The 25,786-nt window shown below is 43.0% G+C and overlaps 1 protein-coding gene across 1 annotated transcript in view; it reads left to right on the top strand.

Moving 5' to 3' along the window:
• Nucleotides 1–25,786, top strand: part of LOC145402551 (uncharacterized) — a 62,924-nt gene that overhangs the window by 1,013 nt on the left and 36,125 nt on the right. Inside the window, exons 2-5 of the mRNA XM_080274557.1 lie at nt 3,016–3,212; nt 7,828–7,958; nt 14,976–15,066; nt 21,081–21,234. Of these exons, the coding sequence (XP_080130683.1) occupies nt 3,072–3,212; nt 7,828–7,958; nt 14,976–15,066; nt 21,081–21,234 (517 nt within the window). The 5' untranslated portion in view covers nt 3,016–3,071. The remainder of the gene's footprint in view (nt 1–3,015; nt 3,213–7,827; nt 7,959–14,975; nt 15,067–21,080; nt 21,235–25,786) is intronic.

The following is a 25,786-nucleotide window of genomic DNA, read 5'->3' as shown; positions in this document are numbered from 1 at the left end:
TTTCACGTGACTTTAGAAACGGACTCCCGTGGGAGTTGTTGTATGCTGATGATTTGGTGTTGATTGCAGAGAATGAAAGGGAGGCAGAGGAAGGGTTTAGGAAGTGGAGAGATGGTATGGGGCAAAAGGGTTTAAGGGTAAATGCAGATAAAACAAAAGTGATGATATCTAGGATTGGTGGCGGTACTGTCAAAGACGAGGGAGAGTGGCCAAGTGCAGTTTGCCACAAGGGCGTGGGAAGCAATTCCATCTTGTGTGCTGTGTGTGATAAATGGGTGCATAAGAGATGTAGTGGTATCAGAGGTAGACTGCGAGATAATGCTGATTTTATGTGTACGGCGTGCCGGGGTGAGCAGGTGGAGATCATCAGACGTGAAAGGATTGAACTTTCTGGTGAATCTCTTGAGTGTGTGGAAGAGTTTTGTTATTTGGGAGACATGTTGTGTGCTGGAGGTGGGGCTGGAGCTAGCTCTGTGGCTAGGGTGAGAAGTGGTTGGAAGAAGTTCAGGGAGCTCTTGCCTCTTCTGATATTGAGAGGGCTCTCCCTACGTGCTAAGGGGTCTTTGTATGCAGCATGTGTTAGGAGTGTAATGCTGTATGACAGTGAGACCTGGGCAGTGAAGGAGGAAGACATTCGCCGGCTCAGACGTACAGAAATGACAATGATTAGGTGGATGTGCAGTGCGTCCCTGCGTCCAAGGCCTGGAGGGGCTGGGTTTACAATGGAAGAGTTGAGAGGTAGCATGGGACTGGAGTGTATTGGTGTTGTGATGAGGAGAGGTAGATTGAGGTGGTTTGGACATGTGGAGAGGATGGGGGATGATAATTGGGTGAGGAAGGTGAGAAGTGTTAATATTGGGGGTGGGGTTATGAGGGGTAGACCAAGAAAGACATGGGACGAGGTCATTAAGTGTGACCTTAGGGTTAAGGGACTGAACAGGGAGGCTGCAATGGATCGTGCAGCGTGGAGAGCCGCCATTAGGTGACCGAGGCCGACACATGCAAGCGTGTTGGAGCCTTTAAAAACGAAAACGAAAACGTTGTCCTTCATGGTAGGGCAGCCCCCTATCTGCTATGCATGGCAGTACAAGCAGTAACAACAGGCCCAAAGACTAGTAGGCTGTTTAAATAGGCCTGCTTTAACCAGTTGTTATTAATGTGTGTGGAAGCTTGTAGTGGGCTGGGCGTGTGTATTGTATAGAGAATTTATAGGAAAGAATGTACTTTGTGTCACTGTACTAGTTTGTAGTAGTGTGGGATGTTTAGTGGGTTTTAGGTGAGGGAAGTGTAAGAAGGTAGAAGGTGGATTTGTTGTGATTTGAGGTTACCGGTACTCAGGTACAGTCATATAGAATGTTGGGTATGGTATTGATGAGGAGTCTCCTGAAGGCATTACAGTTGGGAGCAAGGACAACCTCTTTTGGGAGGGAGTTCCACAGATCTGCAACTCTGCAAGAAAAGAAGTGCCATCCCTTCCTGTTTCAAAAAATGTGTGTTGTATTTGTATCTTGTAATAGTGGCCCCTAGTACCTATTCTAGGTGCCTTGTGAAGAGGTTAGTTGGCTTGATTGGAGAGTTTCCATGAAAGATGTTGTAGGATGGCAGGAGGTGGTTTCTTGTTAGCCTTCCCTTGACGGAGAAGAGATTGAGCCTTTTTAGTCATTCTTCATAAGGGAGGTCCCAGGTTTCAAAACCTTGCTTTGTCCATCTTCATTGGACTGATTCTAACCTCTTCAGGTCCATAGAGCAACCAAGGTTCCAGACTGGGGATGCAAATTCAGTTATGGGGAGTATGTAGGTGTTCAGGAGACCCAGCATAAAGTCAGGAGAATGGCAACTCAACCTGCTTTATCAGGTATGTGTTGATGGTATTTTAGGTTTGTGGTGTCTCTGGCTCCCAGGTCTTTGTGGGATTTTGAAGGCATTATTGGGTCATTGTGGAGAAAGTACTGTAGATGGGACTTTCTTTGTGATGTGTAGTGGAGCATGAGACATGCAGAGAGTGCATTTTTCCCATGAAAACTCAAGCCCCCAGGAGGAGGCCATATCAGCAAGAATATTTGTTAAGTTGTAACTGTTCTTGGTCCTGTTGAAGTTTGGAGGTTTCTGGAGGGAGTTGTAAGAACAATTTGAGATCATCAGCTGTGGATTCTGAAGCCAATGTAATTGATATACAGCAGAAAAAGGAGTGAGGCCAAGACTTACCCATGTGGTACTCCACTCAGACCAGCTCTTGAGGTGCTTGTAGTCCTGTCCACATGGACTTTCATGGTTCAGCCACAAAGAAAGCTGGTAATCCAATTAAGCAAATTTCCAGAGATGCCGATGCATTTCAGATTGTCGAGTAGTACTTTGTGATGGACTCTTTCAGTAACAGTTTTATTAGGCTGACACATGAGTGTCATCCCTCTGGTATCATCCCTCCAAAAGTAAATGTATCCAAGAGTATAATGCAGTATATATATTATTTGCTGCACTGACATGGAATTATTGTCCTGGTAACCTTTTTATTTTATGGTATTATATCATCATCAGCATCCACAGTTCTGTTTTCAGATTTCTTGAGGCAAGCACATTGTTATGCAACTGTTACACAGAAGTTTTGCAAGCCAAACCTGGATGGAGTCCTCAGAAAATACAATGACTTGCATATTAGATCTTTGCGCAGGTGATAACACCTTAACAAATGTACAGCCATCCATTCTTCATCTTTTTTTTTTTTTTTTTTTTTTTTCCATGAGGAACATAGGAGCCCAGGGTTAGGCAGCTCATTTCCAACATTTAAAGTGCCCTAGATTGGCATTGTGTGAGCAGTAAACTCCTGCCATCTCTGGGATATAAACCCTTACAGGGTCAGTATGGTTGGCGTGGCTTAACCCACAATGCACAAGCTGTTCAAATGTATACCCAACCAAAAAAGTATCTTTACATTTTCCCATCTTTATGTTCTGATGGACAGACCGTTGGATCATGGTGGGATGGATAAAGAAGACTGGCCATACTTGCAAATTTCAGGTAATGCCGTGACAAGATGGAGCGTGTTGGTGATCCTGGTGGGGCGAAGTCGGCAGATGCAGGTGTTGGAGCATATGAGGGAGGTTACCCGGTGTGTGCTGAGGGTCATGTCTCGGCAGTGTAAGGTGCACACATCACAGAGGCTGCGACGCGCTATGCAGCTCTACTCAGTCTATTCTCGTATGTGGGGCGAGGAGGTTGGTATACATAATATGCACGTGTTTTTGTATAGCTAGTATTCTATAATGTATACAGGGTGAGGATGTCTCAGTCTGTGAGTATAGGTGTGAAAGTGGCTAAAGGATTAGGAAACGAATTAATGATATAGGATAGATGTTGATAATGCTAAGCTGACCCCACAACATATGAGAAATCACCCAGCAGAGCAGAAGTGGAGCATTATGGATATGCCACCCTGTACAGTAGCTATATCCAGTGTGTTAAAGTACAGGAGTTGCAAAGATAACCGTTCCTTACAAACAGTTGTTCTTTTTATCACAAATGTTGCCAGGGCCAAAAATTTGTTTGTTACCGCACCTACAGTAGAAAGCAGGATTCAGTCTTTTCCTGTCTGCTATGAGCCAGTGATGTAACAGTGGCAAAGAGTTGACAGATGTGCTTTAAATGATATATATAACTACAAGTTAATGACTGTTACAAAATACATTTCTTGCCTATCACAAACTAGCAGACTGGTACCATAAAGGGATGTTTGTAGTGAATTTCAGCTGTTGACTATACATCAGGTTACGGTAGCCTATCTTTGCACCTCTGCTGCGAAGTAATATCAGATTGACTGGTTATCATTACCAGTATTTTCAGTGTCATTGGTAGTTGTATCCAGTGTTGTAGCCTTAAGATATTTGTTGTATGGTATATTTGGCCTGTGAGGTGGAGTCTGGATTCTAGGGACTTGAATGATGAGTGAATGAGTGTGCGATCCATTTATGGAAATTGGGCAGACTCGTATCATATCTTATCATTTATAAAGGCTCCAGCACGCTTGCATGTTTTGGCCTTGGTCACCTGATGGTGGCTCTCCATGCTGCCCAATCTTTGGCATCCTCCCCATTCAGTCCCTTATCCCTAAGGTAACATTGAGTGACCTTGTCCCAAGTCTTCTTCAATCTGCCTCTCGCTACCCAACCCCTGATGTTCACATTTCGCACCTTCTGCACCTAGTTGTCATCCTCCATCCTCAGCATGCCCAGACCATCTCAATCAACCCCACCTTGTCATAACATCAATACACTCCAGTCCTATCCTTCCTCTCAACGCTCCAATATTAATCCTAGCTCCCCTTCCCCCCCCCCCCAGGCCTTGTACACAAGGACATGGTACATGTCCATCTAATCATTGTCATTTCCGTACATTTGAGCCCATTAATACCTTGTTCCTTTACTGCCCAGGTCTCACTACCATACAGCATTACACTCTTTAACACATGCCACAAAGATCCATTAGCATGGAGAGATAGCCATCTCAGTGTCAGAAGAGGCAACAGCTCCCTGAACATCCTCCAACCACTTCTTACCTTAGTCACAGAGCTAGTTCCAGCCCCACCTCCAGCACATAACTCTATCAATTTATTGCCAGATGTCTTAATCCTGTAAGGGGTGGCCACAAACAAATCGCCTCCATGTTGCCCTGTCCCTGCCATTTCACTGTCGTGCTCGTTGCTCACACCTCCCTCTCTCATATACCTCTCCACTCCATCCCTCCATCTCATCCTTGGCCTCCCCCTCCCTTCCCCCCTCCACCTCACTCACATACACTCTTCTCATCAGTCTCTCACTCTCCATCCTCTCCACATGGCCAAACCACAAAACAAGTCCCCCAAATATTAAAACTCTGGCACACACTTAACAGAAACACCAGCAAGATCAGTCGTTTCACGCCTGATAATCTCTACATGCTCTGCCCGAAACACAGGACTCTTCTTGCTTTCTGGACTCTGCCTCACTCCATCGTTAAGTGGGAAAAGAAGTTTGGATGTTGACAGTGATGATTTATGATACGGTAGTACACAGTAGGTCCTTTAATGTTGATACACCTTGGAATTCTGCTTAAGCTAAAACCAGAGTATTTTATTCAGTCATAGATATCATAGCAGCCTAAACTTATTTTGTCACTATGGGCAATTTTAATCTAGTATTAAAGGAGTTTCCCCCTTGTATCCTTTGACATATTTTGTAAACTTTATTATTTCATTCTGTTTCTGTGTGATCTTATCCAGCTTCAAGGACAACTTTTAGAAGATGAGAGGTTAGATATTGCCCATGTTTATCCCTTTGCATCAAAAGATCTCTCAAAAGGTGATTAAAATCATCCAGAAATGGAAAGAATAAATCCATAAAGCACCTCAGTGGTTTGAAGAGATTAACCCTTTCACCACAGCTTAGGTGGTGAAAGTGAGGCCCCTGTTGAGGCAATCCACCCAAAAGTTTCCCATTTTCTATTCAATAATTTTCATATCAATACACAAGATAAAATATATATACAGTCGACCCTCTGTCTTCGCGGGGGTTAGGGGCCTGAGACCCCTGCGAAGATCGAAAATCCTTGTAAAATTGGTGCCCCCCTAAAAACACCCCTAGCTCCATATTTCCTTCTTTAATGAAAGAAAACCCTTGTGTACATGTCAATAAACACTTTGTTTATAATTAAAGTATGAAAAAAATAGTTTCATTGCGTAGGTGGATGGCTGATCACACCGCTTGTCACAGCTACACTCTCACCCTTCACCACCGTTACCAGGATTTTCCCTCCTGTAACTTGTCCAGCAATTGTACCTTCTCCAGCAGGGTCTTTACCTTCTTCTGGCACTTTGGGGTGCCTTCAGGAGATGTCTTGGCTGCTCTCTTAGGGCCCATGGTAGATAAAATGATGGTGTCACGGAGAGATCAGCGAGTACAAGCACACACAAGCGTGGTCACAGTGAGAATGGGTGTCGGGACAATTCGCCATCAAGTCAGTTCGCAGTCACAACAATAACAAGTCAATTCGCCGTCAGGACTTTTCGCCGTCGGGACGATTCCCCGTCATTTATTTGCATACTATAATAGTCTTTTAAATACAGTATATGAGTTTTAAAAGTGGTGGTGGAGTCAATTCGCAGTCACAGCAATAACAAGACAATTCACCGTCAGGACGATTCCCCGTCATTTATTTACATACTACTGTATAATAGTCTTTTAAATATACGAATTTTAAAAGTGGTGGTGGTTTATTGTTTTTATAATAAATGTAGTGACATCTGTCGAGGCTCAGCCATATCTTTCCCCACGGTTTGCGTCCACTATGGCCGATCAGAATAACACGTTGGATATTGTCATTTGGGATGAATATATACTTGTACTTCTTCAGAGTCGTTTTAAAATATACCCAGGATGTTGTAGTACCAATGAAAATTAATGAAGACAGCTACGGGTGACGCCAGAATATAATTCAAAGTCGACTACAGCGAAGTAGAAACACATTAATTATTGGCTAAAAATGCAACTTATAAATGATATCCAAAGCCTACGCTATTGAATGAACATGGACTTTGATAGACCCCCCTGAAAATTAGTTATTAAAGTATTAATTATTCAAAAATAAGTATATTTATAGAATGACAGGGAATCGTCCAGGGTGCGAATTGTCCTGACGGGGAATCATCCATGTTTTGACGGCGATTTGACTTGACTGCGAATTATCTCGGAACCTGAGAATGAGAGAGCCTGCCGTGAGAGATTCAAAACAATGCGTGGGTGGCGCGGGTGGCGTTGTGGGCGGTATGCAGTGCTTGGCGAGTGATTTGAATGTGTTTCAGTTTTTCTCTGGACTTCAAAGAAGGTGATTTGGTTTCCCTGGTGACAAACTGTGAACAATCGAAACCGCAAACAGAGGAACCGCGAGGACAGAGGGTTGACTGTATATACATACTGTACTTGCATATGCACAAGAAAGCTAAACCCTTCTATTTACCAATGAGCACGTCAGTGAATGTCTGGATGCTCCTACACTGTCATAGACACAGTGGAAGCAACATCATTTTTGGTGTTTTTGTGCATTGCTGTAGCTATCTGTTGTCCTTAATGACCTCCACCATCGCCCACCACCCTTCACTTCGCCACCATGCACCACTATGGGCGTCACCTAGGTTTGCACTGTGGTGTATGTGTCACTTTGCACTTCAGTATCATTATTTTACAGACATTATAAAATAAAATAGTGTTATATTGAACAGTGGAAAACTAGTTAGTAATAGCAGATAATCCTAAACTCAGTGAAATACATTTATACAGCTTACACCAGACACTTTCATTTTCCAAATATTTTATTGACTTACACTTACAATTAGTTTCTTTCACTTTTTTACATTTTATGAGTCACTTTTCTAGAATTTGACAAGTGTGTGAAAGTCATGGTAGCAGTCTTCCAGACATAACCCAACCTGACACTCTGGACACCATGTTGTCACTTTCCATCGTACTTGCTCACACCTGCTGGTGTTCGTGCAGACATAGGAGAAAGCTAAAATGATTAACTAGCAACCCGCAAGCGTGAGGTGGATGAATACATGAAGTTCTTGGAACAGAATACAGGGTGCAACTTTTGAAATAGAATAATTGATTTTAAAAGGAACGCTGCAGTCTATTGACAGGTCCATTCAGAAGGAATTTAGCAGTTAAGGGGTTAATGAAGACTATCTGACATCCCCAGTTCTAAAGACTTTACAAATCTTGCAAGAACAAAATAAAGTCCCCAGAGTTGAGTGGTTAAGTATAAGTTCACAGGTGTCTTATGCCTCCTTTTGTTGACTGACAGGCAGCACGGTCAATGCTGGGTAGCCTCCGCCGCACGTTGGTGAGTCGTGGCCGCAGCGTGCTACTGTCTGCTCTCTGTCTTAATTGTGTTGACTGGGAGAAAGAGAAGATACCTGATGAGAGGCTGCAGAGGTATGTGGACATCAGTGTTACAGTGTTGTTCACTGAATAATTTTTATTCATTTAACCCATGCCGAGCTGCATACCTTATACTAGGCATAATGAAGGTCTGTACTGGCCAAGCTGCATGCCTCATATGGAGTACAGTTTACATTTGATATAAAACAGCAACTCAGGGGAGGTGCCTAATATGAGGCACACTTTCTAGGTCCCTCATAAGAGGCACAGTACACTTTACATTGATTATAAAACAGTGCCTCAGGGGAGGTAAACTACCTTACAAAGAATCAACCCAGCAGGGGTTAAGAGGTCTCTAAGGTATCACTCATGATGAGTTTAGATTTTTATATTGTCATCATTATGGGTAGGCAACTGAGAAGCAAGAGCCTTCAATTTCCATGCTTGTATATGTAAGGCTTGATTTATGATAGCAGCTCCTAACTTGGTACAGTTGCGAGCAGATGACTCGAGGCCACCTAGTCCACCAACATGTTTGATGTTTTGTCTGGTAACAGTGGTGGGTACGAACTTGACCGAGATTCAGTTGGCTGTTCTGGCGAAACAAACCCAGTGATAATTTGTCAGTGTGCAGTTCTAACTGGTCTCCAATCGATATCATGCAAGTAAACGTATTATATTGATAATGATTAACTTGTCGTGCACATGGAAGATATATTTATAACCATAATATTACAACATAGATGTCCAAATAGTGGTGCGTTCATTCATGCGAGACACATGGGTATCGGTAGTGATTTATTTTGTTCGTCTGTCGTCGTGAACCAAACAGCCTTTACCAGTTTTCAAGAGACATGCCGTAGGGTTATCAGCCTCCCTGCAACCTAGCATGATCACAAATATTTCGTGCTGCCCCTCTCCCCGTCTCGTCAACCTGAGACACATAAACCTGTTACCTGCGAATCTGATGCAACTGGGAGAGTTAAAGGTGCATACCACAGTTATTGTTCTAGGAGGGGAAGCAGGAGGTGGGACTGAGGAGGGTGGTGGGTTAGGAAGGTTGGGAGAAGGAGAAGGATGTGGGCGTGAAGAGAACGATGGGTGAGGAAGGGTGGGGAGGAGGAGGTGGAAGGTCTGGGAGTGAGGAGGAGAATGGGTGAGGAAGGGTAAGGTGGAGGTGGGAGATCTATTGTCAGGGCAGTAAGGTTGGCTATGCTGTATCAATTATTGGAAATACAGTTATATATATGTACTATATATATTGGCAAAGAGGAAACCAATGGCACCCCGCCACCCCTTCCATCAGACATCCCACCACGTCCCTCCCTTCCTCACCCACCATCCTCCTTATAACTCCCACATCCCCTTCCCCCTGTTCTGCCTACTGTGATGTGAACCTTTAACTCTCCCACCTGCTTCGGATTCAGAGATCGACGGAAGTGAGGTTCGCATTGAGGGATGACTGGCATGATGATATTTTTGTGATAATAATGTGAGGTTGGAGGGAAGCTGATAACCCTACGGCTTATCTCTTGAAAACTGGTAAGGGTCATTTGGTTCACGACGATAGACGAACAAAATAAATCACTACCAATACCCGTGTGTTTCACATGAATGAACTCACCACTACTTGGAAGCCTATGTTGTAATACTATGGTTATAAATATATCTACCATGTGTATGACACACAGTTGGCTCGAGGATTGTTGTGGGTAAGATTGAAAGTTGGAATACAAATGTGGCTGATCGTGTGCATGTATGCACCAACGCAAGATCGTGCAAGCAGAGTAAGAGAAGAGTTCTGGACAAATGTGGAAGTGTGCATGGAAAAGTTTGGAAGGAATGAGAGAGTTTGTGATTGGTGATATGAATGGTAAAGTAGGGAATGTGAAGGTGGATGGAATGGTTGATGAGAGGGGTGTGCCTGCTGAGATAGATGAGAATGGCAGTGCGTTAGTGGACATTTGTGTCGGGTGGGGGTTGGTGATAGCCAATACCCTTGTCAGGCACAAAATGATCCACAGGTATACATGGCGAGTGATGAGAAGGGTGGATGGTGAACTGAATGAAAGGAAGGCAATGATTGATTATGTGTGTGTGGATGAAAGGATGCGAAGATGTGTAATGGATGCAAGAGCTTATAGAGGTTGGGGGAGTGGACTTTCTGACCACTACTTGGTGGTGGCCAGAATCAAAACCCAAGTAAGATGGAGAAATAGAAGAAGGGAAGGACGGGAGGGAGTAGTTGCAAGGAGAGTGGAAAGGTTACAAGAGGATGACAAAATGGCAGAATATAATAGAGAAGTGGAGGAACAATTGGGTAAATATGAATTGGAGAAGATGGGGGACGTGGAAGGTGTGTGCAAGATACTCACAGAAGAAATATGTGCAGCATCTGATGTGGGTAGTGTGATGAGTAAGGATGGAGGTTTGGAAGGTGAAGTGCTTGAAAGGGTACAGCAGGGAAGAAAGGTTGCTGGTTCTTTGAAAGCAATGATAAGAAACAGGGAAGTGAGCATGGAAGTGAAAAAGTTACTACATGACAGTATGTGATACCAACTCAAACGTATGGAAGTGAAGCTTGGACGTTGTTGGAAGGACACAAGTCAAGAGTGAGAGCAGTGGAAATGAGTTATTTAAGAGGAGCCTGTGGAGTCACATGGAGAGACAGGCTGACGAAGGAAGATATAAAGGAGTGTTGTGGTGTGGATGTGGATGTGATAGGAAGCGTTATGAGGAACACACTGAGGTGGTTGGGCCATGTGGAGAGGATGGAGGGTGAAAGACTGAAGAAGAGAGTGTATGTGAGTGAGGTGGAGGGGGAAAGAGGGAGGGGGAGGCCGAGGATGAGATGGAGGGATGGGGTGGAGAGGTATATGAGAGAGGGGGGTGTGAGTTGGGAGCAGGGCAGTGAAATGGCGAGGGACAGGGCGACGTGGAGGCGATTTGTTTGTGGCCACCCCAAACGGGATTGAGGCGTCTGGCAATAGATAGATAGATAGATAGATCTGATGTGATGTGTGGGGTGAAGAGAAGACGGAAGGGGGTGCAAGGAACAGCATAGTGGAATGAAGAGGTGAGACAGGCTGTGGCACAAAAGAAGAAAGCATACAATGAATGGATGAGAAATAGGGGCATGGAAGAAGTTGAGAGGCGGAAGAGAGAGTTATATGTAGAAAGGAGGAGAGAGGTGAAAAGATTAGTAAGAGAGAGTAAGAAGAGAGTGGATGAGGAATTTGGAAGGAATTTGAGTTTAAAGTGGAGTGACTGTAAGAAAATGTTCTGGAAAGAGGTGAAGAGAGTAAGACAGGGTGGCAGTGAAGTTAGTAGGGGAGTGAAAGATAAAAATGGTAGATTACTAGTGGAGAAGGGAGAAAAAGTGAGCAGATGGAGAAAACACTTTAAGGAATTGTTGAACAATGAAAATGGAAGTAATACAAGTATAAGTGGCTGGGGAATGTCTGGGAGAAGGAGGGAGGTGAGAAGACAGGAAGATATTAGTAGGATAGAAGTTGTGGAAGCAATGAAGAAAGTCAAATTGGGGAAAGCCCCAGGAATTAATGGAATGTGTGGTGAAATGCTGAAGCATGGGGGAGAGATAGTAGTACAGTAGAGTGGATGTGGCAGATATGCAGATTGGCCTGGGAGGAAGGTAGAGTCCCGGAGGATTGGAAGTCAGGTATAATTATTCCCTTGTACAAAGGAAAAGGGGAAAAAGAAGTGTGTGGTAATCATAGGGGCATTTGTCATCTTAGTGTAATAGGAAAAGTGTATGGTAGGATACTTATTGACAGAGTTAGGGAAATAATAGAGGAATTAGTTGGAGAAGAACCGGGAGGCTTTAGGAAGGGAAGAGGTTGTGTAGATCAGATATTCATTCTTCGATCTTTCGTGGAAAAGTTTCTAGAGAAGGGAAAGAAGTTGTATGCGGCCTTCATGGATATGGAGAAAGCATATGACAGGGTGGATAGACAAGGACTCTGGAAAGTATTAAGAATATCTGGAGTAGATGGGAAGTTGTTGAATTCTGTGAAGAGTGTGTATTGTGGTGCTAAGGCTGCAGTGCATGTGGATGGTGAACTGAGTGAATTTTTCTCTTTGAAGGTTGGGTTGAAACAGGGATGTGTCATGTCTCCATGGTTGTTCAATCTGTACATGGATGGGGTAATAAAAGAGATGCAAGGTAGGGCAGTGGATGTTGGAGTGGCCCTAGTGAGAGAGGGTAGTGTTTGGAAACTCCCTGTACTGTTGTTTGCAGATGATACTGTGTTGTTAAGTGAAGACGAAGGGGAAGGCTTGGTGGATGAGTTTGGGAGAGTGCGTATGAAACGGAATCTAAAAGTGAATGTAGGGAAGAGTAAAGTGATGGTCTTTGAGAGAGGTGAAGTCAGTGAATGTACAGTGGGGTTGGATGGTGAGGAAATGGAAAATGTGAGTACGCTTAAGTTCTTGGGGAGTGTGGTGAGTAAGGATGTAAGTTTGGAGGGTGAAGTGGTTGAAAGGTGCAATAAGGAAGAAAGGTTGCTGGTTCCTTGAAGCAGTGATAAGAAACAGGGAAGTGAGTATGGAAGTGAAAAAGTTACTACATGATAGTATTGTGATACCAACTCTAACTTATGGAAGTGAAGCTTGGACGTTGTTGGAAGGACAGAGGTCAAGAGTGAGAGCAATGGAATGAGTTATTTAAGAGGAGCCTGTGGAGTCACATGGAGAGACAGGCTGACAAATGAGTATATAAAAGAGCATTGTGGTGTGGATGTGGATGTGATAGGAAGCGTTATGAGGAACACACTGAGGTGGTTTGGCCATGTGGAGAGGATGGAGGGTGAGAGACTGATGAGAAGAATGTGTGAGAGTGAGGTGGAGGTGGGGAGAGGGAGGAGGAGGCCGAGGATGAGGTGCAGGGATGGAGTGGAGAGGTATATGAGAGAGGGGTGTGTGAGTTGGGAGCAGGGCAGTGAAATGGCGGGGGACAGGGTGACGTGGAGGCGATTTGTTTGTGGCCACCCCATAAGGAATTAAGGCGTCTGGCAATAGATAGATAGTGTATGACATGTTAATAATTATCAGTATAATACGTTTACTTGCATTATACTGATTGGAGACCAGTTAGAACTGTACATTGACAAATTATTATTCTTTCTTTCTTTCTTTTTTTTTTTCTTTCACCCGGACAGCTGACTGAATCTCGGTCAAGTTGATACCCATCACTGTTACCAGATAAAACACCAACATGTTGGTGGACTAGGTGGCCTTGAGTCATCTGCTCGCAACTATATCTCCGTAGTTCAGCATCAAGTTTCAAGTTTGTTTCTTAGAGATCTTGGCCTTTGTCTTTTTATACTCTAATTCTTCCTCATTCCGTGTTCAGGCTGCAACACAAACAGATCTCTACACAGGTATTTTCCCTCAGTCTCTACATGTGTCTGTATAACTTAAGCATACCTTTACACAGGACCTTACTATATGATAAAATATGACGTAGTCTACCTCTCAACTCTGTACCAGTAGCAGTTAATACTGTATTATCTTCCGAAATGCAAGCTCATCATCACACTTAACTAATACAACCTTCTGTTCTGTCCTCTTTACTGTGGACAGTGAGTTGCAAAAACTAACTTCATGTATAATGAAAAAGCTTTGTACTGTACTGTATCTCTCGTGTACCCATTGGTTACAGTGTATACACAGTTTTGAATTAGTACCTAAACTTTTACAGAAATCTCCTTACCCACGGCCACTGACTAGCACCTTTGTTTTCTGAACATTCATTCAAAAGCCTCTTGCTTCCAATCTGTCCTTCCATGTAAGGTCTGTTCAGAAAGTATCTGACCTTAGGCTAAAAATAAATAAATAAATAAATGGCTAACCTGTTAAGCTTGGACACTAATCACCCTGAAAGTATTCCTCTTCTGGCTTGACACATGTAGGCCAGCATTCTTTCCACTGCCTGAAATATTGTACAAGTCGGTTTTCGGTATCCGGCAAGTACTTCATAGCATTTGTCATAATCTCGTATGAACGTTGTTTAAGATATGTTAGTGTGTGCAGATGGTGATCCAGACATTCTGAAGACTGTTATCACTGGAGATAAGACTTGGGTGTACGGATACGACCTAGAAACCAAAGCACATTCGTCCCAGTGGAAATATGCAGAGTCGCGCGGGTCGAAAAAACCATGACAGGTCCACAGCAAGATGAAATACACTCGCTGGTTGACAGTTTTTTTGGCTACCGTGGTGTTGTGCAACACGAATATGCACCAGAATCAGACTGTCAGCAGATATTACTACCACAACGTTATCCGTCATCTTCATGACACAGTTCGGTGGAAGAGACCAGACCTTTGGAAAGCAGCAGGTAGGAAGCTGCATCATGACGATGCCCCTGCTTATTCGTCTCAGCTGATTCAGGAATTTTTGGCCAAGCTTAGCATCCTACAGGTCTGGTAGGATCTCTGCTCACCAGATGTGGCTCTTTTTGACTTTTCGTTATTCCCCAAGCACAAAACTTCACTGAAGGGTTCCTGATTTGTGATGAGAGAAGAGATCACGACGAATGCAACAAAGTACCTGCAGAGATATTGAAAACCAACTTTGAAAAATGTTTCTGGCAGTGGAAGGAATGCTGGGCTATGTGTGTATCAAGTCAGAAAGGGCCTGCTTTGAGGAGGGACTAATGTCCTAGCTCATCAGGTTAGCTATTTACTGTATTTTTTAAGAGCCTAAGGTCGGATCCTTTCTGAACAGACCTCATACTTTGTATTTGCCTGCTAAAAGCATTAGGTCATTGGCATACTAGAGGGGTAAGTCATCTCTGAATGTTCATTAATGCTCAGCAGTTTTGCATTTTTTTTTCCTTTTAATTAAATTTCCATCAACCCATCTGTAAGACAGTAGGATTGTTATGATAATTTTCACCAGTTTGGTGATACAGTATTATGCAAAGAATTGATGTACTGGTACTGGTACTCATACTTCTGTTTAACCCTTTTTAATGAAATAGCTGTTGTAATAATTATTTCCTGTTGTTTAAAAGCTAATGTTTGTTTTATTTTGTGTGCATATGTAGGGGCAGCAATGACCTGGACAGTGTGGGTGAGCTGTGCCATGCCACCATCCAGTGTAACAACTGTGGCAAAAGACAGGTCATCGACCAACAGGTATGCTAGTGCATCAATCATTCCAAACAAATTTATGTTTTTTGTGCCTTTACCCTGTCACCGGTAACGTGGCCTGGAATTGGCAGCCCTTCTCAATGCTTATCTGTAACTAAGGATTAAAATTAGATTATGTTGCTATCAGATAGGTGTATGTGAAACTAATGAACATGGTGAAATTTTTTTGGCCTGTTTGATGAAGGCAGGATTTCAAGGGCTTGAATGATGAGTGAATGGAAGCATGGCCCATTGAACTGGGCAAACTTTGGCTGTCTGGACGTTGCTACTCCTCACCATGTCCTAGGGTGGGAAAGGAGGTGCAGATGATGATGATGATGATGATAATGATGCTACATACACACACACACACACACACACACACACACACATGTAATGGAAAGGATGTTGTCATAGTATTGTCTCATTCTCCTGTTAATCTGCTGTGTGAGAAATAAGATGCAAGATTATATAAATCTCTGCATAGGTAAGGTGAATGAGATATAATGGCACTGTTAAGCTGTAGTTTACTGATACTTTCTGATCAGGTAATTTCCTTTACGCATAATACATGTCGGCTAAGTACATACATACATACTGGATATCTTTGGTACTTTAGTATTGTAGGTGGTTGGCTACTGTTCATCTAGAGAGGTGCTGTAAGAGGAAAATGTGGGTACAAGCTCTGTAACCAATTGTGTGAATCATCACTCAGGCTGAGAACTTGACTGGATATCAGTTAGTGAGAACATGTTCTATCCTAGTGGATTATTTGGCCAGATTGTTTGTTCTTTATGCTGCTATCAGATGTCCACTACAATGCTCAGTCAAATGGTGCACCTTATTTATAATCAAATAACACTTGGCTTGCAATCCATTCATAACACTGCAATCAGTACTGCTAGCAGCAGGCTTTGACTATTTCCCACAGCTATATTATTAAAGCCGAAAAAATGAAAGTATAAGTAAGACCCTATTTTTTATGGTCATTTTTGGAGAGCCTGTAATTGTCAGATGTGATGAGCCTGCACATTGGTTGAGTACAGAGGTTAAGAGAACCCTGCATGTGAGTGTCTTACTGTCTGCACATTTGTGTGAAAGTGAAATCAGGACATTAAATGAGAGAGAGCTGTGTAGGTTTCAATGTTTTGAAATTGCATTTCATAGAACAGCTACAGGCATAGGGAGGATGGAGGGTATAAGAAATACTATAGTGAAGTTTATGGGCATTATGGAATGGAGGAAGTAGGTATAGGTTTGAGGTGTGCAGTTGTTGAGTTGATCTATCTATCTATTGCCAGACACCATAATCCCGTAAGGGGTGGTCGAAGAGGAATAAACTGAGATGGTATGGATGTATGTGGAATAACTGAAACAAAATGGAGAGGAGAAAGTGTGAGAGAATGGGAGTATGGATGGGGTATATGTGCAGGAGTAGGTGAGAATGAGAGGGCAAAGGAAGGGGTTTGTATAGTTGTGAGTAAAAGATGGAAGAGGAGCATAAGACAGTATGGATCAGTTGGATCAAGGATTGTGTGGGTAAAGTTGAAAGTTGGAATACAAATGTGGGCGATTGTGTGTGTGTATGCACCAACGCAAGATCGTGCTAGAAGAGTGAGAGAAGAGTTCTGGACAAATGTAGAAGTGTGCATGGAAAAGTTTGGAAGGAATGAGAGAGTGTTTTTGATTGGTGATATGAATGGTAAAGTTGGGAATGTGAAGGTGGATGGAATAGTTGGTGAGTGGGGTGTGCCTGCTGAGATAGATGAGAATGGCAGTGCGTTAGTGGACATTTGTGCTGGGAGGGGTTGGTGATAGCCAATACCCTCTTCAGGCATAAAATGATCCACAGGTATACATGGCGAGTGATGAGAAGGGTGGGTGGTGAACTGAATGAAAGGAAGGCAATGATTGATTATGTGTGTGTGGATGAAAGGATGCGAAGATGTATATTGGATGCAAGAGTTTATAGAGGTTGGGGGAGTGGACTTTCTGACCACTACTTGGTGGTGGCCAGAATTAAAGTTCAAGTAAGATGGAGGAACAGAAGAAGGGAAAGACGAGAGGAAGGAGTAGTTGCAAGGAGAGTGGAAAGGTTACAAGAGGATGAGAAAAAGGCAGAGTATAAGAGAGAAGTGGAGGAACGATTGGGCAAATATGAATTGGAGCAGATGGGAGACGTGGAAGGTGTGTGTAGAATATTTACAGAAGAAATATGTGCAGCATGTGATGTGGTGTGTGGAAGGAAGAGAAGACGGAGGGGGGTGCAAGGAACAGCGTGGTGGACTGAAGAGGTGAAACAGGCTGTGGCACAAAAGAAGAAAGCATACAATGAATGGATGAGGAATAGGGGTGTGGAAGAGGTTGAGAGGCGGAAGAGAGTGTTATATGTAGAAAGAAAGAGAGAGGTGAAAAGATTAGTAAGAGAGAGTAAGAAGAGAGTGGATGAGGAATTTGGAAGGAATTTGAGTGTAAAGTGGAGGGACTGTAAGAAAATGTTCTGGAGAGAGGTGAAAAGAGTAAGACAGGGTGGCAGTGAAGTTAGCAGGGGAGTGAAAGATAAAAATGGTAGATTACTAGTGGAGAAGGGAGAAAAAGTGAGCAGATGGAGAGAACACTTTAAGGAATTGTTGAACGTGGAGGATGGAAGTAACGTAGTATAAGTGGCTGGGGAATGGCTGGGAGAAGGAGGGAGGTGAGAAGACAGGAAGAAATCAGTAGGATAGAAGTTGTGGAAGCAATGAAGAAAGTTAAATCAGGGAAAGCCCCAGGAATTGATGGAGTGGGTGGTGAAATGCTGAAGCATGGGGGAGAGATAGTAGTAGAATGGATGTGGAAGATGTGCAGATTGGCCTGGGAGGAAGGTAGAGTCCCGGAGGATTGGAAGTCAGGTATAATTATTCCCTTGTACAAAGGAAAAGGGGAAAAAGAAGTGTGTGGTAATCATAGGGGCATTTGTCTTCTTAGTATAATAGGAAAAGTGTATGGTAGGATTCTTATTGACAGAGTTAGAGAAAGAACAGAGGAATTAGTTGGAGAAGAACAGGGAGGCTTTAGGAAGGGAAGAGGTTGTGTAGATCAGATATTCATTCTCAGATCTTTAGTGGAAAAGTTTCTAGAGAAGGGAAAGAAGTTGTATGCGGCTTTCATGGATTTGGAGAAAGCATATGACAGGGTGGATAGACTAGGATTGTGGAAAGTGTTAAGAATATATGGAATAGATGGGAAGTTGTTGAATGCTGTGAAGAGTATGTACGATGGTGCGAAGGCTGCAGTGTGTGTGGATGGTGAACTAAGTGAATTTTTCTCTTTGAAAGTTGGGTTGAAACAGGGATGTGTCATGTCTCCATGGTTGTTCAATCTGTACATGGATGGGGTAATAAAAGAGGTACAAGGTAGGGTAGTGGATGTTGGAGTGGCCCTGGTGAGAGAGGGTAGTGTTTGGAAACTCCCTGTGCTGTTGTTTGCAGATGATACTGTGTTGTTGAGTGAAGATGAAGGGGAGCTGCAAGGCTTGGTGGATGAGTTTGGGAGAGTGTGTAAGAAACGGAATCTAAAGGTGAATGTAGGGAAGAGTAAAGTGATGGTCTTTGAGAGAGGTGAAGTCAGTGAATGTACAGCGAGGTTGGATGGTGAGGAATTGGAAAATGTGAGTACGTTTAAGTACTTGGGTAGTGTGATGAGTAAGGATGGAGGTTTGGAGGGTGAAGTGTGTGAAAGGGTACAGCAGGGAAGAAAGGTTGCTGGTTCTTTGAAAGCAGTGATAAGAAACAGGGAAGTGAGCATGGAAGTGAAAAAGTTACTACATGACAGTATTGTGATACCAACTCTAACGTATGGAAGTGAACCGTGCACGTTGTTGGAAGGACACAAGTCAAGAGTGAGAGCAGTGGAAATGAGTTATTTAAGAGGAGCCTGTGGAGTCACGTGGAGAGACAGGCTGACGAATGAGGATATAAAGGAGCGTTGTGGTGTGGATGTTGATGTGATAGGAAGCGTTATGAGGAACACACTGAGGTGGTTTGGCCATGTGGAGAGGATGGAGGGTGAAAGACTGACGAAGAGAGTGTATGTGAGTGAGGTGGAGGGGGAAAGAGGGAGGGGGAGGCCGAGGATGAGATGGAGAGATGGGGTGGAGAGGTCTATGAGAGAGGGGGGTGTGAGTTGGGAGCAGGGGAGTGAAATGGCGGGGGACAGGGCGACTTGGAGGCGATTTGTTTGTGGCCACCCCAAACGGGATTGAGGCGTCTGGCAATAGATAGATAGATAGATAGTATGGATGTGTACAAAGAATGCACATAGATTGGATGCCAAAGAAAGTGTGGGAAGGTGATGCATTGGGCATTGTTGGTAGTGGCAGACCTTATGTGGTGTGGAAAAAGAGTGGAATAGTACATTAGAGAAAGAGTAGGAAGAAGAAGAGTGTTTGAATGAGTGAGAAAATTGTGTGAGGTTAAGGTAGCTTGGAGGTGCTTTTGTCACAGCCATGCCCTGTCTGGGGGTTCCCAGGAAGGACCAGAGCATCATCATCATCATCATCATCCCACATTACATAGTGTAGTTAATGATACAGAAAGATCAGTGGATCACCCTGGTTACATAAACATCACTCAGTCTCCTCTGTATCTCCTAAATGGAGAATGGTAGATTGCAGAAGGGCAGCTTATGCCTACAATCAACCGTTTTCACATTTGGACGAGCCACGTGGTATTGCACCTACTACTATTGTCCTACATGTTACCTGCACTCCAGATTAATTCCACACTGCTGGCTGAATTTTAAATGATGTCTCCCCAAATCATACATAATATTAACTACTTATTCCAGTGATGTGTTTCATTGATTTATTTTTGCTGTTTCAAGACAGTTTTATTTAGCCTTGGGGAGGTGTCGTGTAGTGAAGGGGTGAGTAAAGACCATAACCTCTTCAATTTGAAAAGATATCCAAGTGTACATTTGTCTGGAGCTAACAAGAATAAAATTTAAAAAAAAAAAAAAAAAAAAAATCATCAGGGTCTGTAGCCAAATTCCTTAATCCACTGACATCAATATGTCCTCTCATCAACATCCTCTCATCAACATTCTCTCTCTCTCTCTCTCTCTCTCTCTCTTTCATGTAGTTCTCTGCCCCATCTCTCCATTTCATCCTTGATATCCCTCTCCTCCCTCCACCTTGCTGATATCAGTCTCCCATTTTCCATGCTTTCCACATATGATAAACATCAATAGGACTTGTTAAATGATTTTACAGAACAACCAGAAGTTTTTTTTTTTTTCTTTATGTGTCCGACTCTGGGCATAGGCTTCACAGCCTGCTCTCAAGGCCTAGTAGTCCTCCATACCATACACCTCTCTACATGTCACCACTTCGGCACTAATACCCACCATCCATATTGAATACATGCTAGGGCTGTCTCATATAGGACTGGTGTAATAGTATTAGTGGGGATATTTTTATGACATGTCGGCGGGTCTTCTGGTAGATCAGTAAGATCTGATTTCATGAAATCCAAATCCTTAAACTGTTCCCAGCCCCAGCATGGATTTGAACCTGGGTCTGTTAGGACTGCAGGCCACCTGTCTACCGATTGGTATTGACTGAATAGTGACTAGTCTATAGAACTATTGCAATATGATTATGATTAAAAAAAAAGAAAAAGTGTATCATGGTAATATACTGTATGCATATAATTCCCCACTTTTTATAAGGACTGAATTAAAGTGTGATGTGTTTTGAAGATCTGGAGGACTTTTTGGCTCTTGGGTAGCAGCTTTACATACCCTTATTAATGTTTTTTTGCAGTGAGTGCATCCTTTAACGTGTTGAGCCAAATGATGTCCATTTTAACAAATTCTTTCTGTTGCCAGATAATTTTCTTAAATTTAGGAATGATCTCTAGTAATGTAGAGGTTACTTAAGATTGCACCTAACCCTGCTAATTTAGCAGATAATGTACAAGGTAAATAAAATTTTTGTAAATTATTTTCATCCCTAAGTATTCTCATTTTTTTTATATCAGATGAGTAATGTGGAGTACTGTGTGTGTGGTGGCAGCGTGGGTTACACCAGTGAGGATAGGGAGTATGAGTCCTGGCGACCCTTCATTGAGCGGGAGCATCACATAGTGTGGCGAAGGAGGCATCCCGTCCACCCTCACCTCTATGCCTACAAAGGTATATTTGCCCTTGTTAGTGGTAGGTGAGGGCCCTCACCATCCAATCACTCATTGTAGTGCTGCTCTCGTGTGACTGCCCTTGCCACTCTTCCTTCCGTTTTACCGTCCTTCCTCTTCTGTCCTTCTTTCCTTCATTCTTTCCTCTTCCTTCTGTCTACGGGTTACTCTACACTGAGTGACAAGCCAAATGGTTTCCTCCCCTACCAGGAAACCATTAACTATGCTGGGTGGTGACCATTTAACCAAATTGTGGCTCCTAGTGGTTTAGTGGGTATTAATAAGGCACTCCAATCAGATTGGGCCAGTGCAGGTTTATGTCCAAGAGGTGGTTTGGGTATATTGCTCATGTAATGCCATTCAGGGATGAGTGAGGCTGGTCACTTTCATCTTAACTGTCAGGACCAACTTGCCTAGCCCCGGGCACCTACGCTCCTCATGGAGCAACATAGGATTAGATGATGAATGAATGAATGAATGACACCAATTAATTGTTACTTATAGAATTTGAAACATCTCACTGGTGGTGGCTTAGAGGTGAAAAGCTTTGCCTTGAGCTGATAACTTGCCAAAAATAAAAACAGGAGAACACTGCAGTAAAGTATTTAACAATTTAAGAAGTTTAAGCAGAGACTCTGAGCAGTGTGACAATTCTTATTACATACCAGTGATTTTTTTTTTTTTTTTTCCCGGCTCTTTCTAGGAACTGTAGGGAAGAAACTAGCTGGTTTTGGCACTTGGTTAAGGTTCCAGTCCATAAATGCATCAGCTGCACCTTGGCCAACCTCAATATGGGGATTCCTTTAAGTGGAAGCTGGGTTCATTTATTTGGTTATGAATATGTAATGTTGCTGTCGGGTGTCTGCCCTTTCCTCTCCTCCATCCTTCTTTCCTTCCATCCTCTTCTGTCTTCCTTTCCTTCATTCTTTCCCTGTCCTTCTGCCTATGGCTAACTTTACACTCCCTCTTCTGTCTTTCATTCTTTCCTCTTCCTTCTGCCTGTGGGCGACTCTACACTGAGTGACAAGCCAAATGGTTTCCTGTACACAAGGAAGCCATTAACTACCCTGCGTGGTAACCATATAACCAAATTTTGGCACCGGGTGGTTTAGTGGGTAATTATTGTGCTCCAATGGGATTGAGTCAGTGAAGGTTTATATCCAAGGGGTGGTTGGGGTTGATTGCTTATGTAATGCCACTCAGGGATGAGTGAGGCTGGTCACTCTCATCTTAAATGTCAGGACCAGCTGCCTAGCCCAGGGCTCCTACGCTCCCCATGGGGCAATGTAGGATTGAATGATGGATGGATGGAATATATGTACAGCATATAAAGACGAACAGCTGTAATTGTAAGCAATAAAGCAGTTGAAATGGCAAGTAATACTGTAACATGATTGTTATGATATATAACCCTTTAAATCTGATATGTTTTATATTTTAGTCTTCATAATTCCAAATGATTAGTTTTCACTAATGATAGACATGTGATAGTAGGAGTAGTAGTTTGCAACTGCATGCTCATTTGCACTGGAACCTGGTGGACAGCAGGCAAAAGATGCAGTCCACCATCCTCCTCCTGGGTAACAGGGAGGAGATTGAGACTCATATGTGTAACCAGACATCTCCACTGCCCAGTCATATTGGTGCCACCACATGAAGGTGTCCCTCTCCAGCACCACATGTGATTATGAGTGGGCTAATAAACACTGTTATATTCCCCTGCAAAATCTCCCTTTAAAGCTGAATATAATCATCAGGAAACTGGGAGAATGTAAGGTATATGTTGATGACAATGTGAAGCTTTAATATATATGATGCGCTTGGAGGGAAAACCAGGTAAGCGCCACCCCGGCCAGAAATGGAGTTACATACAGTATACCACTTTATTCCCCAAATCCTCTTCTACCACTACGACAAGGGTTTAAGTGAAAAAGTTGTCCCTAAGATGGTTGAAAATTATGATTTTTAAAGGGCTGTGAACGACCGTACTGCTATTGATAGCCAACCACTCCATGACATTACCATTAGGTCCATTTTGGCTTAGTATTTTCTTCTCCCAAGTACTGCATCCTTGGTAACCAACATCATGTCCTGTTTTCCTACTTGAGTTAAGGCGATTTTATCATAATATTCATGTCAAAACACGCACTTATTGTAACCCGCATGTATGTGAGGCTAAGAGTGAGAGGGAAAACCAGGCAAGCGCCACACAGCAGGAGGTGGCTGCAAGACGCGCCAATCGAGTGGCTCGACGCATACCACCAAGCTTTTTTTTATGACACCACCATAAAGGCACATGTCCTTACTTACCTACTGACATATTTTCAGTCTCAATATCTTATAACTGACCTACAATAACACATATTATGGGTAAAAGTACTGCTACTTTGTCATCGATTGTTGTCTAACAAGAGGAGAAAGAAGATGTTATTGAATTTTTTCATTTAAAATACTGTACCACTAATTATCAGTGTCTGGGTATCATTACGGAAAAGTAGATGAATTAGGCTACATGGAAAAAAAAACAAGAGCAGAATATCTTCATTGGTTGAAAAGTTATGTCATTTAAAGTACACAAACTTTAACAGTGTTTTTTTCTGTTTTCTTTTTTTGGTGCTTACTTGGTTTTCCCTCTAATGGCCTCATATGTAGATGGCAGTGTCAAGCACAGCTGTAGAGATAAATATTTGTCATCATCATCATCATCATCATCATCATCCAGACCTCCTTTCCCACCCTAGGGCAGGGTGAGGAGTAGCAACATCCAGACTGCCCAAGTTTGCCCATTCCAATGGGCCACGCTTCCATTCACTCGTCATTCAAAACCCCGGAATCCTGGCTGTTTCTGATACACCAAAAACTTTCACCACAGTCTGTAGCTTCACATAAACATATCTGATAGAGTCAGTCCGAATGCTGGCATGGTATAAAGGGGTGCCAAATCCCTGATCATGCACTTCTTCTCACAACTTTCGTCCATCCAGCTCTATCTCTTGTCAGTCCCCTAGCCTCACTGACATCCTTCCTCACACACTCATCCACCTTCTCCTTTGCCTACCTCACCTCCTCCCTCCTTCAGATTCATTCAGATGTACCTTTTTCACCACTCTTTTGTTATCCAATCATTCCACATGACCATACCATCTCAGTACTTTGTCTTTGATTCTTATGTCCACAGACTTCCTCACTCCGCATCTTTAACGAATCACATTATTTCGTATCCTATCCACTCTCAGTACTCCACATACATTCCTCAGCAGTACCATCTCCACTGCTCTCACTCTTGACTTTTCATTTTCATGCCACACCGTAGTCTCACATCCATATGTTAAAGTTAGCACTATCACACCTTCATGAAAGCCTGGTGCTGCTGCAGCACTCATGCTTCTGTTTGTTATCAAGGTCATCACAGCACCAGCCACCTTCCTTCCTTGTGTCACTCTACTTTCCATTTGTTTTGCACATTTTCCTCTCTTTTCTGTCACTGTACCCAGGTATGCGAACTCTTACCAATTTGTCTCCCCATTCATTGTAACATCACACTGGGAGTCACCTTGTCTCTTGATTACCATCACTTTACTCTTTTCTACATTTACTTTCAAGGCATGACACTCACAGACTTCAGCAGAACTCAGCACTATAGCCTTCCTATTTTATGAAGGCAGTTTGGGTGGGGCCTCCTAAGACCTCACACCGCTAGCTCTGTTGCCACATCGCCGCCACACACGTGCTCCTCTCTCTCTCTCTCTCTCTCTCTCTCTCTCTCTCTCTCTTTCATATTAATATTAACTACTTGTAATTTTATTTTTATTTTTTTCTCTTGTTTTGACTTTTGAAGGGCAAGCTTCCGTGGCGGGAGACTGACCAAGTATGACCCGCACATGCATGGCTATCTCTCGTGTCACTGTACTTGACAACGTCGCAAAAGCAACGCTGACAAGTCTAATGGGATTTATAGTATACTATAGCTTTTTTTTTAATTACATCTATACAGAGTATTTAAAGTTCATTTATAAGTAGTTACTAACTTAAAATAGGAGAGAGAGAGAGAGAGAGAGAGAGGTGAGCAGGAGTAATTACATGTGTGTGGTGGTGGTGATGTGGCAACTGAGCTAGTGGTGTGAGGTCTTAGGCAGCCCCCCAAACTTCCTTCATAAAATAGAAAGCCTATAGTGTACCAAGTTCTTGTCCGGTATTTGCAAGGAGCACTGCATCATCAGCATACAGCGAATTTGGGATATTCCTTCCATCACCATTCATTACCATTGCCATCCCTCTCTCCATTACTTGTATTTTTACTTCTTTCATCACCCCATCCATATAGGTATTGAACAACCATGGGGACATCACACGACCTTGTCGCACGCCCACATTGATCTTGAACCATTCACTTAGATGCATATTTACCCATATGCATGCCTCACTACCATCATAAAAGCTCTTGATGGCACCTAGCAGCTTTCCATTTACACCGCACATGTGCAAAACCTTCCACAATCCTTCTCTGTCTAGTTTGTTGTATGCTTTTTCCAGATCCATAAGCGCCATAAACA

The sequence above is a fragment of the Coenobita brevimanus genome, chromosome 58 (assembly GCF_032717465.1).
Source record: "Coenobita brevimanus isolate Jiangsu-jjx chromosome 58, ASM3271746v2, whole genome shotgun sequence".
In the NCBI taxonomy this organism is placed as follows: Eukaryota; Metazoa; Arthropoda; class Malacostraca; order Decapoda; family Coenobitidae; genus Coenobita; species Coenobita brevimanus.
This window is presented reverse-complemented; position numbering and strand designations above follow the sequence as displayed.